This window comes from Bombina bombina, chromosome 7 (genome assembly GCF_027579735.1).
Source record: "Bombina bombina isolate aBomBom1 chromosome 7, aBomBom1.pri, whole genome shotgun sequence".
NCBI lineage: Eukaryota > Metazoa > Chordata > Amphibia > Anura > Bombinatoridae > Bombina > Bombina bombina.
The window spans coordinates 280718462-280742155 of record NC_069505.1 but is presented as its reverse complement, the minus strand read 5'-3'; the positions used below and the strand labels follow the sequence as shown (position 1 = coordinate 280742155).

Sequence of the window (23694 nt, the reverse complement as noted above, 5' to 3'; positions counted from 1 at the left end):
TTTGTTCAATAGTCACTTAAACAAAATAGTGTATGAGTGCGATACAGTCCCGGATAGTCTTTCAGCAACGGACCAAAGGATTAGCAGATAGGCAGCTCTCTCCACAGAAGGAAGGAGATAATATCATTGAGTCCTAAAAGACACAAAAAGAGAAGCGCCCATGGTGCAGAAAGTTCTAAATGTGCAAAGCTAAATCATATGGTGACGATCAGGTACTCGCAAAAATAACTGCACATCCAGTGCAATAATAAACAAGCCGAAACTTCAGAGCCATTCTGCTGACTCCCCAGCGGTAAATGGGCTGTGAGCGGTACTTGTCTCCTGGTAATATCACAGCTTCCGGTGCTGAAGTCCACCTCTACCAGTTAGATGGCCAGATCAAGACGCCAACAGAGTGTCCCAACAAAGCGAAATCCAAAGAGGTATGTCAATAATCCAGGAGCAAGGTACAAGTGAAGAGATACTTTTATTTAAACAAATTTAAAATGTTGCTTAGCAACGCGTTTCTTGGCTCAATACGCTGTTTCATCAGGCTACAGTTGTAGCCTAATGAAACGGCCATCTAACCGGTAGCGGTGGACTTCAGCACCGGAAGCTGTGATACTACCAGGAGACAAGTCCCGCTCACAGCCCATTTGCCGCTAGGGAGTCAGCCGAACGGCTCTGAAGATTCGGCTTGTTTATTATTGCACTGGATGTGCAGTTATTTTTGTGAGTACCTGATCGTCACCATATGATATAGCTTTGCACGTTTAGAAGTTGCTGCACCAAGGGCGCCTCTCTTTTTTATGTATTTTAGGACTTGATGATATTAAATTTCAAGTGTCATAACAAAGGGTTTGAATACTCATGTCAATATGAGATTTCACTTTTTTTTTTCTTTTTAATAAAGTTATCAAAAATCTGTTTTTTGTGTAGCTTATAATAACCTGAAAGAAATCATGTAAAACGCAGAATCCAGAGATTTTTAAGTATGGCGATAAACATGTCTTTAGAGCAGTGTGAGAATCTCATCATGTGTCTGTCTTTGCAGGTGATGGGGAATGCATCAGAGTTCCAGAGAGCCGTCCGTTTGGTGATTGATACAGTGTCTTTTGACAAGGATTCCACTGTGCAGGTGTTTGAAGCAACTATTCGGTAAGATTAATTAACCAAATTTTGGGGATTGGAGAGATGCAAAGAAAAGCCTTAGATGTAAATATCTTGTGTTTAGTATGCCTTCTGATAATGGCTTTCCGGTCATGTTTAGAATTCTTGGCAGTCTACTTTCAGCCCACATCATCCTCACAGACACCAATCAACCCTTTGGCAATATGACCCTAAGTGATTATGATAATGAACTCTTACACATGGCACATGACCTTGCTGTCAGACTTCTTCCTGCCTTTGAGAATACCAGGACGGGGATGCCACATCCGAGGGTGAGTGGTTATGTGGAACACTTAGAAGTGGATACAAATTATTTGATCCCATAATATCTAGCAGTAGTTACTTCTTATTTATTTTGTAACAGGTTTCGTTTCTCTCCCTTAATTGTAATATTGCTTTTTTTTAAAAAAAATAAAAAAATTCCATTTTCTTTTGCCAGGTAAACCTAAAGAGGGGTGTCCTTCCTGACAGTAGAAACGAGACTTGCACTGCTGGGGCTGGTTCTCTGCTAGTGGAGTTTGGGATTCTCAGTCGGCTCTTGGGAGATTCCACATTTGAGTGGGTTGCTCGTCGTGCTGTAAGAGCACTGTGGAGCCTACGAAGCAATGATACAGGACTATTCGGTGAGTATAATTCATTGGAGTTTAGGGAAAAGAGGCGAGAAGAAAACATTTATGGCATCTTCAGCAGTATCTCACACCTGCTTTATTTGTTTTAGGAAATGTGGTGAATATACAAACTGGGCACTGGGTTGGGACCCTAAGTGGTCTGGGAGCTGGACTAGACTCTTTCTTTGAGTACTTGTTGAAATCATATATCCTGTTTGGAGAGGAAGAGGACCTGGACATGTTCAATGAAGCTTATAAAAGCATCCAGAATCACCTTCGGAGAGGGTAAGCTTAGTCTGAAATTGAGCTGTAGATTACATACTGTTGTAATGGGATGATTTAAAGGGACACTGAACCCAAATTTTTTCTTTCGTGATTCAGATAGAGCATGTAATTTTAAGCAACTTTCTAATTTACTCCTGCTATCATTTTTCTTCATTCTCTTGCTATCTTTATTTGAAAAAGAAGGCATCTAAATTTTTTTTTTTTTATGGTTGAGGACTCTGGACAGCACTTTTTTTATTGGTGGATGAATTTATCCACCAATCAGCAAGAACAACCCAGGTTGTTCACCAAAAATGGGCCGTCATCTAAACTTACATTCTTGCATTTCAAATAAAGATACCAAGAGAATGAAGGACATTTGATAATAGGAGTAAATTAGAAAGTTGCTTAAAATTGCATGCTCTATCTGAATCATGAAATATTTTTTTTTTGGTTCAGTGTCCCTTTAATTGTATGCTGTGAGGCAACAGAACTCATTTTACAGTAATTAATATTTGATAAGTGGGTGATTTAGAGAGTACATTTTTGGTGTCCATTGTGTGCCCCAATTTCCCTTTCCATTTGTGCTTTTTCATATTATAAAATGTTTTCTCAGTCATGACTTTGAATGTTAGTTGCGTCTCAGCTCCCGTTTATGATAAGTTATATATTTATGTATTTCAGACGGGAAGCTTGTAATGAAGGTGAGGGGGATCCACCACTCTACGTGAACGTGAATATGTTCAGTGGGCAGTTGATGAACACCTGGATTGATTCACTTCAGGCTTTCTTCCCTGGTTTGCAGGTAAACCATGAACAGGGGCGGACTGAGACCAACAAGGGCCCCCGGGCAAAAGTGTGTCAGGGCCCCCCACCCCCTTTTTGCTCCACCTACCTACCTCACCTGCCCCTCCTCCGCCCTAATGCCCCTCCCACCTCTGGTGAACCCCCCCCCACCATGTTTTAAATTGCCATTTAAAGAGAGATAATTTTTGTACACAGTTATTCAAGATGTTAACATTAATGGCATGGAAATATGGCATGCATTGACGGGTTGTGATTCAGTTACTTCAACAGACAACTGCTAGACACAGAGTTTTTCAAAACTTGTAAACCAAACCTGGCAATATGGTATGCATGGCATTTAAATATAACATAAGTAAAGGCAATAGGTAGTCAAGGTGGAACAGGTAATTATCTTGCTTCCCAGCTTATATACATGTACAGGGTTGTAAGGTCTCCAGTATTCAATTGGACAGTACAGTATGGAAGCCAACCGTGACTGGCTGTCTAGTAAAATCTTCAAAATACTGACACATAAATCTCAAGTTTTTTAAAGTCCCTGTGTGTTAGATAAATATAAATCGGTCTCCCGTGCATATTTACACTACAATATGGAGCAGAAAGTAGTGAGGGGCAGGCAAGGGGGTAAAATCACTTCTGTTTACTTGTTACTGGCAGAGGTAAAATCATTAATTTGTATGTCACTGGCAGCAAAGGGGTAAAATTACTGCTTAGTTGTGAAAAATATACATCATGGGATCAACATTGGGGCTAAGGTAGTGCTGTTAGGTGGGACATTGTGTGACCCCTATCATTGTGTCCAGTAATCACAGATTGCCCAGTATATTGGTGGAGGAAAGCTGGAGTCTGGTTTTGAGGATAAAAATAATGAGCCTTTAAAGGGACAGTATACACCCATTTTCATATAACTGCCTGTAATAGACCCTTCTATAAAAAAACAATATGTACAGATACCAATCTAAAAATCCAGTATAAAACCTTTTAAAAACTTACTTAGAAGCTCCCAGTTAAGCACTGTTATAGAAGTAGTCTAGGACACCCACTGAAAGGGGCTTGGTAAAAGAAAAGAGCAGACACTCCCCCCCCCCCCCCCCCCCCCCCCCGTACCTGCATATGAAAAGACATAACATAAACAGGAGCCTGTAAACGCATGTATACATCCGATACTGTGGGACTTGGTTAGGAGTCTGAAAATCTGCACAATGTTCTTACAAAATAAGCAAAACTATACATTTTTATAAAAACACTATGGGGCATATTTATGATGTTGTGAACGGACATGATCTGATATATCATCGATAAATGCAGACAGCATACGCTCTTGGCATTTATCATTGCACCAGCAGTTCTTGTGGGTTGATTTCCGGCGATTTCTGTCCGCGGCCTCAGAGCAGACGGACAGGTTATGGAGCAGCCGTCTTTAGACCGCTGCTTCATAACTTCTGTTTCAAACAAGCTTGAAAGCTCGTCGGAAACACGGGGCATGATAAATATGCCCCTATAAAATGGGCTATATAAATGGATCATCTACAAAACATTTATGCAAAGAAAAATCTAGTGTAAAATGTCCCTTTAACTTAACCTTGGGCATGTGATGCTTGGTTGAAAAGAAAATCTTAAATAAGTTATATGGTCTTTTAAAGTGGCAGAAAGTGAAAATTAAGCTATCATATTACAGTGCATGTAATTTTATTCAATATGCCCATTTACTTCTGTTATGAAATTTGCTTAATTTTGTTGGTATCCTTTTGTTGAATAGTTACCTTCAGTAGGCTCAGGGGTAGCAGTGCACTACTGTGAGCTAGCTGAACGTATTGGGTGAGCTAATGACAAGAATCATATATATGTAGCCACCATGCGCCAGCTAGCTCACAGTAGTGTATTGATGCGCCTGAGCCTAACTAGGTATGATTTTAAAGATTTCAATGGGGAAAAGCAAATTTTAATATTAGTAAATTTGGAATTTGTATAACATTGCATGCCGTCTGAATCATGAAAGTTTCATTTTGATTTTACGGTCCCGTTATATATCACTTGACTGATATAAATTTGATATATAAATATCTTACTGGGCACTTAATCTCATTTTGAAGATGATATATTTGCACATGGGCAGGCTTAGAGAAATCGATTTTAAAGGGAGAGTAAAGTCAAAATGAAACATTCAGATAGAACATACAATTTTAAACAGCATTCATTACAATTTTCTTCTGTTATCAAGCCCTTTAATGGTTCACGTTAACTCACAGTGGATTACTGCCAGTGCCACATTTTGGTAAGGGGACAGGTACAACTGACACTTAGATAGAATTCAGATTTAAATGGGCTGCAGCACATTTCTGATTAATGTTTGCATATTAATTTGTGTTTTTACTTTTTTTAATGGTGCACTTAACCTGCTGCAATTTTGGAGGTACACTGTGTACGTTTGGTAAACATGCATTCACATAAGGGGTTAACAGTGATAACTTTATTACTTACACACACAGATATACACATATTTATACACACATAAAGACACACACACACGGGTATAGAGACAGACATAAATATACACACATATAAAAAACACTGACACACACAAACACATATACACACACATAATATTCTCTTGTCTCACTGTTCCTTTCAGTGTGCCTTGCTATTGTGCACAACGTATTGCTTCCATTAATGGTAAATTTATTGATAGCTTAAGGATTATGGGGTAAAATTGGAGAGGGTTTAGTCTTTTTGAAACAGTTATACATGTGTGCTGCTATTGTGCTATGCTGTTTGAAGTCATTCCTAAATCCTGAAGCTTTGTGGAATGTTATGGCAGTGGAAGGGTCAACATGTCAATATAATGCAAACAAGAGCAGAGTGATAGGTTGGATCAGATAACAGATCTGTGCCCCTCTGTTAAACTGAGAAGACATACAAGATGTGTTTGTTAATCTGTTTTCACTGCATGTGTACTTTTTCCTGGCAGACAGCATTGTAGTAATAAATTATAAACTAAAATGCTGCCCCTACCTTGGTCCTCTTGCTTTGCTAGGATGAATGTTAGGTCCGTGCACACTGCATACACTGATTTACTCTGGGGCCTGCCTGTTAAGCTGCTGTGACCTAATCAGAGTAGCTGCCCAGCTCTGACAATTGTAGCCCTCAATCCTCTACGGAAGCCCGTGCACATGTTTAACCACTTCCTGTGTGCGCCTTGAACACACTGCTGACTGCACAGTGCACTGACATTGCTGAGCCATGAGCCGACAGCTTACACCCCCAGCCCCCCACTGCACAAACTTGAGCGCCCACCTCCCAAAAGTTAACACATAAAAATACAGTTTGATAAATAAAAAAAATATTTTTTTTTTTTAAAGTTTCCATCCTTAATTAGTGCCTGCAGTTGGCTGAGGGCCCTGTAAAGATGCTGGGCCCTCGGGCAAGGGCCGAATTGCCCGACTTGTCAGTCTGCCCCTGAGCATGAATTTAGTAATCAATGCAGAAGAAACACATTTCTGTTGTTCGTAGGCCCCTTACCTCTCACAAATTAATTTACCTTCACTTGCATCCTAATAGCTAGATAAGTGCATGATCGAAAAATTTGGTTCGGATCGATTCGAATTCGGCAAAATTTGAATGAATTTGTTTTGGATTTATTCGGATTAGAATAAATTCGGCTGCATTCGGTTCGATTCGGGTCCGAAAATCGGAATTTCGGTATGTGTTAGGTGGGATATGCTGTGTATTAGACTAGTATTATGTACTGTATATTAGGTGTAACCCATAGCAGAGTGATATAACCTAATATACTGTACAATACTAGTGTAATACACGGCCATCCGAATCTACCGCTAACGCCGGAAGAATATAAAGCTCTTAACTACAGTGCTACAAAGTATACTAACACCCAAGCCCCCCCACATCGCAAACACTATCATAAAATTATTTAACCCCTAATCTGCTGACCGTACACCGCCGCCACCTACATAATAGCTATGAACCCCTAATCTGCTGTCCCTAACATCGCCGACACCTATATTATATTTATTAACCCCTAATCTGCCCGCCCAACGTCGCCGCAACCTAACTACAATTTTTAATCCCTAATCTGCCGACCGGACATCGCCGCCACTATAATAAATGTATTAACCCCTAAACCGCCGCACTCCCGCCTCGCAAACACTATAATACATTTTATTAACCCCTAATCTGCCCCCCCCACGTCGCCACAACCTAACTACAAGTACTAACCCCTAATCTGCCCTCCCTAACATCGCCGCCACCTACCTACAATTATTAACCCCTAATCTCCCGCCCCCAACGTCGCTGCTACTATAATAAAGTTATTAACCCCTAAACCTAAGTCTAACCCTAACGCCCCCCTAAATTAAATATAATTTAAATAAAACGAAATATTACTTTAATTAAATAAATTAATCCTGTTTAAAACTAAATACCTGTAAAATAAACCCTTATATAGCTACAATATAACTAATAGTTACATTGTAGCTATTTTAGGATTAAATAACTATTTAATAGCTACCTAGTTAAAATAATTACAAAGTTACCTGTAAAATAAATCCTAACACTACACTATAATTAAATAAATTAACTACAAGTACCTACAATTAAATAAACTAAACTAAAATACAAAAAAACCCAAACACTAAATTACAAAAAATAAAAAAATGTTACAAGAATTTTAATCTAATTACACCTAATCTAAGCTCCCTAATAAAATAAAAAGCCCCCCAAAATAATAAAAGTCCCTACCCTATTCTAAAATACAAAGTAATCAGCCCTTAAAAGGGCTTTTTGCGGGGCATTGCCCCAATGTAATCAGCTCTTTTACCTGTAAAGAAAAATACAATACCCCCCCAACATTAAAACCCACCCAAACCCCCCCTTAAATAAACCTAACACTACCCCGCTGAAGATCTCCCTACCTTGAGTCGTCTTCACCCAGCCGGGCCGAAGTCTTCATCCGATGGGGCAGAAGAGGACATCCAGACCGGCAGAAGTCTTCATCCAAGCGGGGCAAGAAGAGGTCTTCCATCCATCAGAAGTCTTCATCCAGGCGGCATCTTCTATCTTCATCCATCCGGAGCGGAGCGGCAGCATCCTGAAGACATCCGACGCGGATCATCCTCTTCTTTTTTGATCCGATAACTAAATGACGGTACCTTTAAGTGACGTCATCCAAGATGGCGTCCCTTGAATTTCCGATTGGCTGATAGGATTCTATCAGCTAATCGGAATTAAGGTAGGAAAAATCTGATTGAAGTTCAATCCGATTGGCTGATCCAATCAGCCAATCATATTGACCTCGCATTCTATTGGCTGTTCCGATCAGCCAATAGAATGCGAGGTCATTCTGATTGGATCAGCCAATCGGATTGAACTTCAATCTGATTGGCTGATTGGATCAGCCAATCAGATTTTTTCTTACCTTAATTCCGATTGGCTGATAGAATCCTATCAGCCAATCGGAATTCAAGGGACACCATCTTGGATGACGTCACTTAAAGGTACCGTCATTTAGTCGTCGGATCAAGAAAGAAGAGGATGCTCCGCGTCGGATGTCTTCAGGATGCTGCCGCTCCGCTCCGGATGGGTGAAGACGACTCAAGGTAGGGAGATCTTCAGGGGGGTAGTGTTAGGTTTTTTTAAGGGGGGTTTGGGTGGGTTAGAGTAGGGGTATGTGGGTGGTGGGTTTTAATGTTGGCGGGGTATTGTATTTTTCTTTACAGGTAAAAGAACTGATTACTTTGGGGCAATGCCCCGCAAAAAGCCCTTTTAAGGGCTGGTAAAAGCTGATTACTTTGTATTTTAGAATAGGGTAGGGACTTTTATCATTTTGGGGGGCTTTTTTATTTTATTAGGGGGCTTAGACTAGGTGTAATTAGATTAAAATTCTTGTAATTTTTTTTATTTTTTGTAATTTAGTGTTTTTTTTGTAGTTTATTTAATTGTAGGTACTTGTAGTTAATTTATTTAATGATAGTGTAGTGTAGGTTTAATTGTAATTTAGGTTAGGATTTATTTTACAGGTAATTTTGTAATTATTTTAACTAGGTAGCTATTAAATAGTTATTAACTATTTAATAGCTATTGTACCTAGTTAAAATAAATACAAAGTTGCCTGTAAAATAAATATAAATCCTAAAATAGCTACAATGTAATTATTAGTTATATTGTAGCTATATTAGGGTTTATTTTATAGGTAAGTAGTTTTAAATAGGATTAATTTATTTAATTAATTTAATGATAGTGTAGTGTTAGGTTTAATTGTAACTTAGGTAAGGATTTATTTTACAGGTAAATTTGTATTTATTTTAGCTAGGTAGTTATTAAATAGTTAATAACTATTTAATAACTATTGTACCTAGTTAAAATAAATACAAAGTTGTCTGTAAAATAAATATAAATCCTAAAATAGCTACAATGTAACTATTAGTTATATTGTAGCTATATTAGGGTTTATTTTACAGGTATTTCGTTTTAAATAGGATTAATTTATTTAATTATAGTAAATTTATTTTGTTTTATTTAAATTATATTTAATTTAGGGGGTGTTAGGGTTAGACTTAGAATTAGGGGTTAATAACTTTATTATAGTAGCGGCGACGTTGGGGGCGGGAGATTAGGGGTTAATAATTGTAGGTAGGTGGCGGTGATGTTAGGGAGGGCAGATTAGGGGTTAATACAATTTATTATAGTGTTTGCGAGGCGGGAGTGCAGCGGTTTAGGGATTAATACATTTATTATCGTGGCGGCGATGTCCGGTCGGCAGATTAGGGGTTAATACTTGTAGTTAGGTTGCGGCGACGTGGGGGGGGCAGATTAGGGGTTAATAAAATTTATTATAGTGTTTGCGAGGTGGGAGTGCGGCGGTTTAGGGGTTAATACATTTATTATAGTGGCGGCGTTGTCCGGTCGGCAGATTAGGGGTTAATACTTGTAGTTAGGTTGCGGCAACGTTGGGGGGGTGGGGGCAGATTAGGGGTTAATAAATATAATATAGGTGTTGGCGATGTTAGGGACAGCAGATTAGGGGTTCATAGCTATAATGTAGGTGGCGGCGGTGTTCGGTCGGCAGATTAGGGGTTAATACTTGTAGTTAGGTTGCAGCGACGTTGGGGGGGGGCAGATTAAGGGTTAATAAAATTTATTATAGTGTTTGCGAGGCGGGAGTGCGGCGGTTTAGGGCTTAATACATTTATTATAGTGGCGGCGAGGTCCGGTCGGCAGATTAGGCGTTAATACTTGTAATTAGGTTGCGGCGACGTGGGGGGGGCAGATTAGGGGTTAATAAGTATAATGTAGGTGTCGGCGATGTTGGGGGCAGCAGATTAGGGGTTCATAGGGATAATGTAGGTGGCGGCGGTGTACGGAGCGGAAACATAGGAAACATAGGAAACAATGGGGCTACAATGGGGCTACGTTAAGAGCTGAACGCTGCTTTTTTGCAGGTGTTAGGGTTTTTTTCAGCCGAAACTGCCCCATTGTTTCCTATGGGGGAATGCCGAATTTACCGAGCTAATTCGGATTTATTCGGTAGATTCGACAGCTAATTCAGATTCATTCGGTAGATTCGGCAGTATTTTAATTTGGAAATTCAAATCGATCTGAATTTTCAGAATTTCCGAATCAATCCGAAACGAATCGCACATGTTTACTAATAGCCTCTAAGTGTCAAGTGAGAAATGTCTTTGCTTTGGAGCTGAGTATCATTTAAACAGCTTTGTGTGATATAAAACAAGAATCTCTGTAGGCTCGTGTTGACAAGCTATTTAAAGGGCCACTAAACCCAAAATCTTTCTTTCATGATTCAGATAGAGAATACAAATTTAAACAACATTACAATTTACTTCTATTATTTATTTCTCTTGTTAAGTGTAGTCAGTCCACGGGTCATCCATTACTTATGGAATATATCTCTTCCTAACAGGAGCTGCTATATAGCTCCTCCCCTCACATGTCATATTCAGTCATTCTCTTGCAGCCTAACTAAAGATAGGTCGCTGTGAGAGGTCTGTGGTGTTTTTTAACTTAGTTTATTTCTACAATCAAAAGTTTGTTATTTTAAATGGCACCGGAGTGTGCTCTTTGTTCTCAGGCAGTATTAGAAGAAGAATCTGCCTGCGTTTTCTATGATCTTAGCAGACGTAACTAAGATCCACTGGCTGTTCTCATCTGAGGAGTGAGGTAACTTCAGAAAAGGGGAATAGCATGCAGGGCCCCCCTGCAAATGAGGTATGTGCAGTAATTATTTTTCTGAGGAATGGAATTGACTGAGAAAATACTGCAGATACCAATGTAAAGTAAGTTCAGCCTTAAATGCAGTGATAGCGACTGGTATTAGGCTGATGAGTGTGTGTACACTGAATGTATTTTTCTAAGGAATGGAATTGACTCTGAAAATACTGTTAATACTGAAGTAATGTATGAGCCTTAACTGCAGTAAAAGCGACTGGTAGCAGGCTTATTAATAACAATTCATAAATTTTCAATTGTATGTTTAAAACGTTTACTGGCATGTTAATCGTTTTTTGTGAGGTACTTAGTGATAAAACTTATTGGGGCATGATTTTTACCACATGGCCATCTTTGTTTTCTGCATAGAAACAGTTATCTGAGCTTCCCCACTGTTGTAATATGAGTGGGAGGGGCCTATTTTAGCGCTTTTTTGCGCAGTAAAAATTCAGTCACAATCTGTCTACTTCATCCTCCATGATCCAGATCGTCTCTAGAGAGCTCAGGGGTCTTCAAAATTCATTTTGAGGGAGGTAATCAGTCACAGCAGACCTGTGACAGTGTGTTTTGACTGTGATAAAAACGTTAATTATTAAATTGTTATCCGTTTTTGGGTATTAAGGGGTTAATCATCCATTTGCTGGTGGGTGCAATCCTTTGCTAACTTAATACATTTACTGTGAAAAATTGGTTGCTATAACTATTTTGGTTCATTGTTATTTCAACTGTGACAGCTTTTTGTGCTTCTTAAAGGCACAGTAGCGTTTTTTATATTGCTTGTAAATTTATTTAGAAAAGTATTTCCAAGCTTGCTAGTCTCATTGCTAGTCTGTTTAAACATGTCTGACACAGATGAATCTCTTTGTTCACTATGTATGAAGGCCAATGTGGAGCCCAATAGAAATTTGTGTACTAATTGCATTGATGTTACTTTAAATAAAAGTCAATCTTTACATGCAAAGAAATTATCACCAGACAACGAGGGGGAAGTTATGCCGACTAACTCTCCTCACGTGTCAGTACCTTCGCCTCCCGCTCAGGAGGTGCGTGATTTTGTGGCGCCAAGTACATCAGGGAGGCCCTTACAAATCACTTTGCAAGACATGGCTACTGTTATGACAGAAGTATTATCTAAATTGCCAGAATTAAGAGGCAAGCGCGATAGCTCTGGGTTAAGGACAGAGCGCGCGGATGAGGTGAGAGCCATGTCAGATACTGCGTCACAGTTTGCAGAACATGAAGACGGAGAGCTTCATTCTGTGGGTGACGGATCTGATCCAGGGAGACTGGATTCAGAGATTTCTAATTTTAAATTTAAGCTTGAGAACCTCCGCATATTGCTAGGGGAGGTATTAGCGGCTCTGAATGATTGTAACACAGTTGCAATTCCAGAAAAATTATGTAGGTTGGATAGATACTATGCGGTACCGGTGTGTACTGACGTGTTTCCTATACCTAAAAGGCTTACAGAGATTATTAGCAAGGAGTGGGATAGACCTGGTGTGCCTTTTTCCCCTCCTCCCATATTTAGGAAAATGTTTCCTATAGACGCCACCACACGAGACTTATGGCAGACGGTCCCTAAGGTGGAGGGAGCAGTTTCTACTTTAGCTAAGCGTACCACTATCCCGGTGGAGGATAGTTGTGCCTTTTCAGATCCAATGGATAAGAAATTAGAAGGTTACCTTAAGAAAATGTTTGTTCAACAAGGTTTTATCTTACAGCCCCTTGCATGCATTGCGCCTGTCACTGCTGCAGCGGCATTCTGGTTTGAATCTCTGGAAGAGGCCATTCGCACAGCTCCATTGGATGAAATTATGAACAAGCTTAAAGCACTTAAGCTAGCTAACGCATTTGTTTCTGATGCCGTTGTACATTTAACTAAACTTACGGCTAAGAACTCCGGATTCGCCATCCAAGCGCGCAGAGCGCTATGGCTTAAATCCTGGTCAGCTGACGTGACTTCTAAATCTAAATTGCTTAATATTCCTTTCAAAGGGCAGACCTTATTCGGGCCCGGCTTGAAAGACATTATAGCTGACATTACGGGAGGTAAGGGCCATGCTCTACCTCAGGACAGGGCCTTTAAAAATGAGGCCTCTGTTGAACAGATTTGCAAGGCTGCAACTTGGTCTTCACTTCACACTTTTTCAAAACTTTACAAATTTGACACTTTTGCTTCTTCGGAGGCTGTTTTTGGGAGAAAGGTGCTTCAGGCAGTGGTTCCTTCTGTTTAATGTTCCTGCCTTGTCCCTCCCTTCATCCGTGTACTTTAGCTTTGGTATTGGTATTCCATAAGTAATGGATGACCCGTGGACTGACTACACTTAACAAGAGAAAACATAATTTATGCTTACCTGATAAATTTATTTCTCTTGTAGTGTAGTCAGTCCACGGCCCGCCCTGTCTTTAAGACAGATCTAAATTTTAATTAAACTCCTGTCACCACTGCACCCTATGGTTTCTCCTTTCTCGTCTGCTTTGGTCGAATGACAGAATATGACATGTGAGGGGAGGAGCTATATAGCAGCTCTGCTTGGGTGATCCTCTTGCAGCTTCCTGTTAGGAAGAGATATATTCCATAAGTAATGGATGACCCGTGGACTGACTACACTACAAGAGAAATAAATTTATCAGGTAAGCATAAATTATGTTTTTGCTTCATTTTTTAGATATCCTTAGTTGAAGAAAAAGCAATGCACATGGGTGAGCCAATCACACGAGGCTTCTATGTGCAGCAACCAATCAGCAGCTACTGAGCATATCTAGATATGCTTTTCAGCAAAGAATATCAAGAGAATAAAACAAATTAAATAATAGAAGTAAATTAGAAAGATGTTTAAAAGTGCATTCTCTTTTTAAATCATGAAAGAAAAAATGTGGGTATCATGTCCCTTTAATCATTGCAAAAGAAGAACCCAAAATATTGATATGTCACATGATCTGATTAAAATGTGTTTACCTTTATATATAGTGTCATGGTTTCAGGCTTTTGCAGGCTAACCTATGGTCTTGCTGTAAGCACCTTGTGTTCTCATGTAAGAACACTGCATTATGCATTTCAACTTTTTTTTTTCCTTCTTCAAATCAGGTCTTAAAAGGAGACATTGAGGATGCGATCTGCCTGCATGCTTTTTATTATGCAATTTGGAAACGATATGGAGCTTTACCTGAGCGATATAACTGGCAACTCCAGGCTCCTGATGTCTCATTTTATCCCCTCAGGCCTGAGTTAGTGGAATCAACATACTTGTTGTACCAGGTATGGTATTTTCTTTTCTGCCCTACTCGCAAATCTTTATTCTTCATCTTATAGCCTTTTCTTTGTATAAAATGTTTTTTTCTGCACACTAAGATGTATGTATAATTGTATTGTTACAAAAACATTTTTTCCAACTAATAACTTGGAATATGATAACCAAAAAAAAACATACTAGAAGGTGGCGCGCTTTACAAGGCAATGTGCATACTCTATGCCAAGTAGCCTTAAATAAAGGAAACCAATATTGGCAAATAAAGTCCGAGCCAGGTCAGTGTCTGTAGACTGATGGTTGTGACTTCTTCTAAAAAAGATATTATTATTATTCAGGCTGCTGTCCTCACAAAGTGGGCACAACGGTTCTGGAATATCAAACCTATGCACATGAGGTGCCCTATCAGTTGTGTTCAACATCAAGAATAGCGCAAACTAATGGGTACTCACATTTGACTAGAGCACCCCAGTGTGCAAGTAGATGCAGACTGATAGATTAGGGCGTATCAGCTTGCCTACACCCGGTATCAGGAACAGGCTAGATATTGTTCAGTGTCCAGAGGTGCCGTGTGTTGTATAGCAGTAGAAAAACTCTCCAATAAGCTGTATATAAATGGTGCTACCACACTGCTCAGATTAAATAAATAATATAAAAAAAAGCCAAATAAATTGTTGTTAATATATTTAAACAGCCTACTTATTTAGCACAATCAGTCATAACACTGGTTTCTGCTTTTAGTAAAATAAATATAAGTTCCTTTTAAAGCTATGTATTGTATTGACTGTTACTACCTGCTTAGACAGAGTTCCACATTTTGATTGTTCTTACAGTGGGGAAACCCCCCCAAATATTTAAACAATATTAACTATTGCTCAAGCCTTAAATGTGACCTCTTGTTGCAAATAATTTTCTTTGAATATATAGTGCCCCTGCCATCTCTCTGTGTGCTACAAATATATTTATATAAAGTTATTGTTTCACTGTTCATCTGATTCTTTTCTTGTGTACACAAAACCAATTTGACTAATCTTTACTCATAGAATAAATCTTCCATTTGCCTTTGTGTCAGGGTGTTGGTGAGTGATATTTGATATATATATATATATATATATATATATATATATATATATAAAATTATTTATTAGGGCTGGATGCTATGGGTGAAAAAAAAATATCACGATTTAAAAAACAAACAAACCACGATTGCGATTTAATCGCAATTTTTATTAAAAATTACTATAACACCTTAATTTTTCAATAAAACGTTTATTTAACACTACAGAATCTTACTGTACATGTTTCTCAATTTCCAATACACTTTTGGAGCATAAAATTACAAACCACAAAATAGTTCAAATACTATTAGCTGCCTGTGCTGTGGTTACATAGTAGCCACTAGCCAATTCTTAGGTCTTCTTGTACATGTCATGTTTTCTTGGACAGTCATTCTAACTGTCATATGATTAACCTATGAAGCAGTGTAAGCATGGAGAAACCTGAAAAGTGCTGACTTTACAGCAGCGTGACTGTTGTGAAGTTCTGTATATTAATATAAGTGCAGTAGAGTATTATTTTTATATATATATATATATATATATATATATATATTTGTAACATCATGTTGAATATATTATTTACAATTCACTTCACAATACAATCCTACAAGCAACCCTTAAAGGGACATAATACTCATATGCTAAATCACTTGAAACTGATGCAGTATAACTGTAAAAAGCTGACAGGAAAATATCACCTGAGCATCTCTTTGTAAAAAAGGAAGACAAGCTCCTCAGCTCAGCAGAGTAAGTTCTGTGTAAAAAGTTATACTCCGCTGCTCCCAGCTGCAGGTAAACAAATTTAAAAAAATGAAGAAATGAACAGCAGCCAATCAGCATCAGCAGTGCTGAGGTCATGAACTCTTACTGTGATCTCATGAGATTTGACTTAACTCTCATGAGATTTCATAGTAAGCTTCCTTTACCTGATTGGTGAAATAATATGAGAGTGCACGATGCTAGTCCCTTCAGATGTCCCAGGACAAACACACTAAAATGCTGCTTAGAAATCCTTTACAATGGGAGGTGGCTACTGAGGAACTTTTGCGGTAAAATATCTTTCTTTTTTACATAGAGATGTTCAGGTGATATTTTCTAATCGGCTTTTTACAGCTATGCTGCATCACTTTCAAGTGTTTAAACATTTGGGTATTATGGCCCTTTAATGAACATATATAAATAAAATATATTGCAAAATGTTATCAACCTCAATGTTATCTATCACAAAAGATAAAAAAAAAAAAGTCTGTACAATACTCACTTTATTGCTCACAACTTTGATCTGTCCCACCGCCACACCACTCCCAGATGACTCCCAGATGAATGCTCCTGCACATACTCTGCAATCTCTTCCAAAATGGCCATTTTGCAGGCATTCTCAAGTCTGCCCACGGCCGCACACTGGTCCGCCTCTCATCCTCCCTCTCCGCCTCCGTTTTCATGACGAACAGAGGTTTAAAACCGCATCCGCGATTAATCATGCAGCCCTAATATAATATATATATAAATATAACTCTCTCTCTCTCTCTCTCTCTCTTTCTCTCTCTCTTTCTCTTTCTCTCTCTCTCTCTCTCTCTCTCTATATCTATATCTATATCTATATCTTTATATATAAAAATAGTCGGTGTATAGTTTATGCACTCTCACCGTCTGTCCACAACCGCCAGGGTGCTATAATTAAATTGTAGATAGATTCAAGGATTAAGCACTCGCTGGTCTTCAGCCGTCTGTGGTACAACAAAATGTTGTTATTGTGACGTTTCGGGACAAAAAAACAGTCCCTTCCTCTGACAAACAACAGTGCAAAATGACAAACTATTAAAGGTAAGTAAAACCCTCCCCTTCTTCTCAGCCAATCATGGCTGTCTACCTGTCAATACAGAAGAAACAAAGCTCCTGATAGGTGACCAATGAAGGAACATAGCTGCTGATAGGTTAAACAAAGTGTACAATCCTATGCTGTGATAGGCATCTAATAAACTACTGTGTGTAATATCAAGTATATAGTATATATCAAGGCTTGCAGCATGCCTGGTGTTTAGTAGACATAAATAAATACACCTAAGAATCAACCTAAAAACAGAAAACACAACTTTGCCCGAGTGGTGATTTTAAGCAAATCACGCTTCTAAACACGGGCCACACACCCTTAGCAGACCAATCAACAAGCCTAATTCACTAGTAGTGAGATGCAGGGTAACACCCACTGCATCTCATTGGCTGATATGAGCGTGTTGTGTAGCGTCTGCTTGGTTACCAACCCGGTCACTGATTATCACAATGTGGTTCTGAGCAGCGCAAAAAACACCACATCACAAAAAAAACTGTCAGAAACGAGGGTGTGTGGCCCGTGTTTAGAAGCGTGATTGGCTAAAAATCACCACTCGGGCAAAGTTGTGTTTTCTGTTTTTTAGGTTGATTATTGATTCTTAGGTGTATTTATTTATGTCTTCTAAACACCAGGCATGCTACAAGCCTTGATATATACTATATACTTGATATTACACACAGTTGTTTATTAGGTGCCTATCACAGCATAGGATTGTACACTTTGTTTGACCTATCAGGAGCTATGTTCCTTCATTATTCACCTATCAGGAGCTTTGTTTCTTCTGTCTTGACACGTAGACAGCCTTGATTGGCTGAGAAGAAGGGGAGGGTTTTACTTACCTTTAAAAGTTTGTCATTTTGCACTTTTGTTTGTCAGAGGAAGGGACTGTTTTTTGTCCCAAAACGTCACAATAATAAAATTTTGTTGTACCACAGATGGCTGAAGACCAGTGAGTGCTTAATCCTTGAATGAATATATATAATATCTATATATATCTATATATATCTATATCTATCTATCTATCTATCTATCTATCTATCTATATATATATATATATATATATATATATATATATATATGTGTGTGTGTGTGTATATCTATCTATCTATCTATCTATCTATCTAATCAAATACCTGGGTGCAATTCTCAATAATCCGACACTCCGCTTCTTAGTGAGGGCACTCTCAAGTTTTGAATAAGCCAGTAATTTATTTTGAATTCAATGCATGAAAAGTCATAGTCGACGTGGAATTTGTCAGAGACAAAGACTATGCAAAGAAGGGAAGAGACACACAAAAACACACTTTGGTTTGGGGCCTGGTTTGGAATAACTCTCTGTGTTTGTGATACCCTGTTTGCAAAAATACCTTCACGTATGACTTTGGAAAACTTTGATTGAAAAAGCTGAACTCTTATATTGGTTACTGTTAATGTATTAGCGGTTGTTTTATATTTTTAATATTTTAAATCAAAGGTATTCTATAACTATAGTTAAATTGTAGCTGTTAGTTGTCAGTGTAATTTATAGTTATAATTTACATTTTAGAGACCTGTGTAGTCCATAAACAATTATATTAGTCCTAAGTAAATTTATTATTTAGAGGAAAGGATTTAGAATTTTAAAGTTCATAGTTTAAACCGAAGGTACTGTGTATGTTATAACAATTGCATTTATTATTGTGGTTAAATCTCTGGTTGTTGTTGTTAATTTTGCATTGTAAGTTAGTAATCCATATTCTGGCATTGGACTAGTGTTGTTGGCTAATTACAAATAGTTCTTGTAAGTTTAATGGTAGTATTCAATATTTTTTTTTTTTGGGGTAAGGTAGATTTATAGATTATATTGTGTCCATACATGGGATAATAGACAATATCTATTGAATAGTAATTAATCTAAATATCTATATAGCCTACTTTATATTTTAATAGTGTATTGATAAATTGATAGATATAACTGGTCATAGGTGATATTCAGCTACTACATAAATATAATCAAGGTGTATATAAAGATTAACTGATCAGAATTTAGGAATATTTTTTATTGAGATTAAATATTAATTTTTAATAACAATATTGTTGTCAAATTTATAGATATCTTGCTGACAATAATTCTATACTGCTATTAATTATTAATATTCATAATTACAATACGTAACACGTTGGTGGCAACTGCAGCTGATAAATACACCAACATTACCAGAGGACACTCCTGAGACGTATCAACACCTTTGAGTTTTGTAACCCTTCTCTGAACGCTTTCTAGTTCTTCAATGTTTATTATGACTGTTCCCCAAATGTGTACTCAAGTCTCAAGTTGCAATCTTACCTGTAATTTAGGAAGGAACAGAATTATGCTTTCTTCCTTTGTTTTTGGATAGCGTCATTTAAATTGATACAATAGGGTTAAAGGTACAGTAAAGTCAAAATTAAACTTATATGGATTGGATAGAGCATGACATTTTAAACAACTTTCCAATTTACTTCTTTCCTATGACATGGAGAGTCCACAACGTCATTCCAATTACTAGTGGGATATTCAACTCCTGGGCAGCAGGAGGAGGCAAAGAGCACCCCAGCAGAGCTGATAAGTGTCACCTCCCTTATCCATAACCCCCAGTCATTCTCTTTGCCTCTGTCAATGGAGGACATGCAGAGTTGGTGTCTGAAGATATTTATTCCTTTTATGGGTATTTTTCCCTGCAAGCAAGGATTGGGGTTCAGCTGTGTCCACGTCAATCTCTTACGTAAGGGTAGTGGTGGCTTTTAGCAGTTAGAAGGCGATGAGGTTGTCTTTGCCTTGCTTCTAACATTGTTGCTACCCCTGTTATAGAAAGCCAGAGTTGGTTACTCTGTTCTTTCTTTTTCTACAGGTCTCTGATAGGAGTATGTGTCCTTTCACACCTTGTAAGCTGTCTTCCTGCCCAACAACTGGATATGCAGTTAAGTGCTTTTGTCTTCTAGGTATTGGAGACTTGCACTTTCTGGAGTTTATCTCTGCATTATTATAAATTTGGGACTTATTCAATCCTTTGTCAAGGATTTATTGGGGCAGTGAGCAGTATGTGAGGGAGACTAAGGGGTTAATTCTTCCCCTATTTGTTATGGGAGGTTTCCTCTGGCTGAAGGGTTTGCTTATTCTTTATTGATAAGCTAAGGACAAAGTGTTTTTAAATTGTTTTTAAATCTTTTTTATTTTGTATGGGCCGCTTTTATTGCTAGATCGTAATCACTATTCACTGCTGAGTTTTACTATTGCATGCTTTTAGTTGTTGCACAGTTTCTTGTGTTGCCGCTCATGTGACTGCCTGCTCTTCCGTTTCAATGCTGAGTGATTTCTCTTCTGTGGCGGCTGTGGAGACCTTGTTGGAGCTCTTCATTTGTTTGTTTCAGCTATTAGTGGTTACGGTAGGGCACCTCTGTCTGACTGAGGTGTATTTTTTGTGTGTTTTCTTTATTTATTTGTACACATTTAGCATTTTTACGCTTTGAAGGATTACAGTTCCTTCTTAAAGTGACAGTTCATTTCAATTTATTTTTTGTCATCTTTTATTTTTAGCCATTGGCACGGAACTGGAGTCTGTTTCATTTGATTAATGTTTGTGTTTAGAGGCCCAAATTGTTTTGCCTATGCAATTTTGTTCCTCATGTTTAGCTAGAGCCCTTAAACTTAAAGATATATTACTCTCTTCTGAACCTATTGTCTCTCAGGATAATTCTGTTCAGGATATGCTTTAACTTTCTCCTCAAACGTCCCAAGCCTCAATAGTTTCACATACAGTGCCCTGCGGTTCCTCTCAGCCTCCTGGAGGTGTGTATTTTCCTGTAGATATTGCTGCACAGATATCTTATGCGGTGTCTGCGGCCTTATCTGCTTTTCCAATTGCGGGTAAGCACAAGTGGAAATCAAATCATATTAAGGTTTCTGTTCCATCATCTTCTGTGATGGTTGACCTCCCTCATAAGTCTGATGAGGAGGATACCTCGGTAGCTTCTGAGGGTGAAATCTCAGATTCTGACAGTGTAAATCCTCTGACTGATTCTGAAGAACTAAGTTTCAGATTTAAGCTTGAACACCTTCGTTTACTTAAGGAGGTACTGGCTACTCTGGACGACTCCGACTCTTCTGTCACCGTCAACCTTAAAAAATCTTATAAGCTTAATAAATACTATTATGTTCCTCCTTCCGTGGATATATTTTCTTTTCCAGACTGTGTGTCGGAGATCATATCACAGGAATGGGTTAAACCAAGGATACCCTTTTCCCCTTCTCCCGTTTTTAAAAAGATGTTTCCTATTGCTGATTCCATTCGGGACTCATGGCGCCCTGTGCCTAAGGTGGAAGGGAGCTATTTCCACTCTGGCCAAGAGAACCACGATTCCTATAGAGGATAGCTGTTCTTTTAAGGATCCCATGGATAAAAAGCTGGAGGCTTATTTAAAGAAAATGTATGTTCATCAGGAATTACAATGGCAATCTGCTGTTTTTATTGCTACAATAGTAAGCGCAGCATCTTATTGGTGTGATGCTTTGTCTGAGCTGATTTTAGAGGATAGTTCGTTAGAGGAGATCCAAGATTAGGATCAAGGCTCTCAAGCTGGCCAATTCCTTTATCTCTGATGCCAACATGCAAGTCATTAGACTGGGAGCCAAGATGTCTGGTTAAGCTGTTTTAGCTTGCAGGGCTCTGTGGCTAAAATCTTGGTCAGCTGATGTTATTTCCAAGTCCAAGCTACCGTCATTACCTTACAAGGGTAAGACCCTTTTTGGTCCTGGTCTAAAGGAGATAATTTCTGAAATCACAGGTGGAAAGGGGTCTTTTCTACCACAGGACAAGAAAAATAGACCTATGGGGTGCCAAAATTCAAATTTTCGTTCCTTTCGTAACTTTAAAGGACACATGTCCTCCTCTTCCTCTTCCAAGCCAGTGTAGTCCAAGTCCTCTTGGAGATCCAATCAGCCTTGGAATAAGGGGAAGCAGTCAAAGAGGCCTTCATCTGAGGCTAAGTCAGCATGAAGGGTCCGCCCCTGGACCGGCATTGGATCAAGTGGGGGGCAGACATTTCTTTTTTCGTCAAGCTTGGATACGCGATGTCCCAGATCCTTGGGCTCTGGACATAGTATTTCAGGGTTACAAAATAGGATTCAAAACTTGTCCTCCCAGGGGCAAGGTTATCTGCAGACCAGGTAAAAAGAGAGGCCTTCTTAAGCTGCGTTCAGGTCCTTTCCTCCCTGGCAGTGATTGTTCCGGTATGGGAACAGGGTCATGGATTCTATTCAAATCTGTTTGTGGTTTCCAAAAAAAGAGGGAACTTTTCGTCCCATTTTAGAAAGAAAATGTCTTAACAAATTTCTCAGGGTGCCGTCTTTCAAAATGGGAAACCATTCGTTCCATTCTTCCTTTGGTACAAGAGGGTCAATTCATGACGACCATAGACCCGAAGGACGTGGTATCTTCATGTTCCCATTCACAGGGATCATCACCAGTTCCTGAGATTCGCTTTTCTAGACAAGCACTTTCAATTTGTTGCTTTTCCATTTTGGCCTTGCCACAGCTCCCAGAATTCTCACAAAGGTTTTGGGGGCTCTTTTGGCAGTCGTCAGGTCTCAGAGAATTGCGGTGACACCTTACCTGGACGACATCTTGGTTCAAGCGTCATCTTTTCAACTAGCAAAATCTCATACAGAGATCTTGTTGTCTTTTCTACGTTCCCACGGATGGAAAGTAAATCTGTAGAAGAGTTCCCTTGTTCCATCTACAAGAGTGTGTTTCTAAGGGACCATCATATATTCCCTATCCATGAAGATTTTTCTGACGGATGTCAGAAAATCCAAACTTCTCACTTCATGTCTCTCCAGTCTACTGTTCATCCATCAGTGGCTCAATGCATGGAAGCAATTGGTCTTATGGTTGCCTCCATGGACATTATTCCTTTTGCTTGATTCCATCTGAGATCTCTGCAACTATGTATGCTCAGTCAATGGAACGGAGACCATTCAGATCTATCTCAGAAGATATATATGGCTCCTATAACAAGAGACTCTCTCTCGTGGTGGATTTCTCAGGATCATCTGTCTCGGGGCACATGCTTCCGGAGACCCTCCTGGGTGATTGTGACCACGGATGCCAGCCTGTTGGGGAGCAGTCTAGGGCTTGTTAAGAGCTCAGGGCCTGTGGATTCTGGAGAAGTCCTCTCTTCCCATAAACATCTTAGAGTTGAGGACAATCTTCAGTGCCTTGAAAGCTTGGCCTCAGTTGTCTTTAGCCCGCTTTATCAGATTCCAGTCAACATCACCTCAGTGGCTTACATCATCCACCAGGGAGTTCCTTGCTATGAAGGAGATGACTCGCATTATTCAGTGGGCGGACGCTCACGCTTGTCTCCTATCTGCTATCCACATTTTAGGAGTGGACAACTGGGAGGTGGATTTTTTGAGCAGAAAGAGTGGGCTCTCCATCCGGAGGTGTTTACCAGGATAACCCTCAGGTGGG

General features: G+C 39.0%; 1 protein-coding gene across 2 annotated transcripts in view; it reads left to right on the top strand.

Annotated features, from left to right (window-relative positions):
• The window catches only part of EDEM1 (ER degradation enhancing alpha-mannosidase like protein 1), a 92545-nt gene that overhangs the window by 33841 nt on the left and 35010 nt on the right, over nt 1-23694 (top strand). For both annotated transcript variants that reach the window (XM_053720783.1, XM_053720784.1), the window contains exons 3-8: nt 1034-1137; nt 1250-1421; nt 1589-1772; nt 1868-2042; nt 2706-2826; nt 14155-14325. In XM_053720783.1, coding sequence (XP_053576758.1) covers nt 1034-1137; nt 1250-1421; nt 1589-1772; nt 1868-2042; nt 2706-2826; nt 14155-14325 — 927 coding nt within the window. The remainder of the gene's footprint in view (nt 1-1033; nt 1138-1249; nt 1422-1588; nt 1773-1867; nt 2043-2705; nt 2827-14154; nt 14326-23694) is intronic.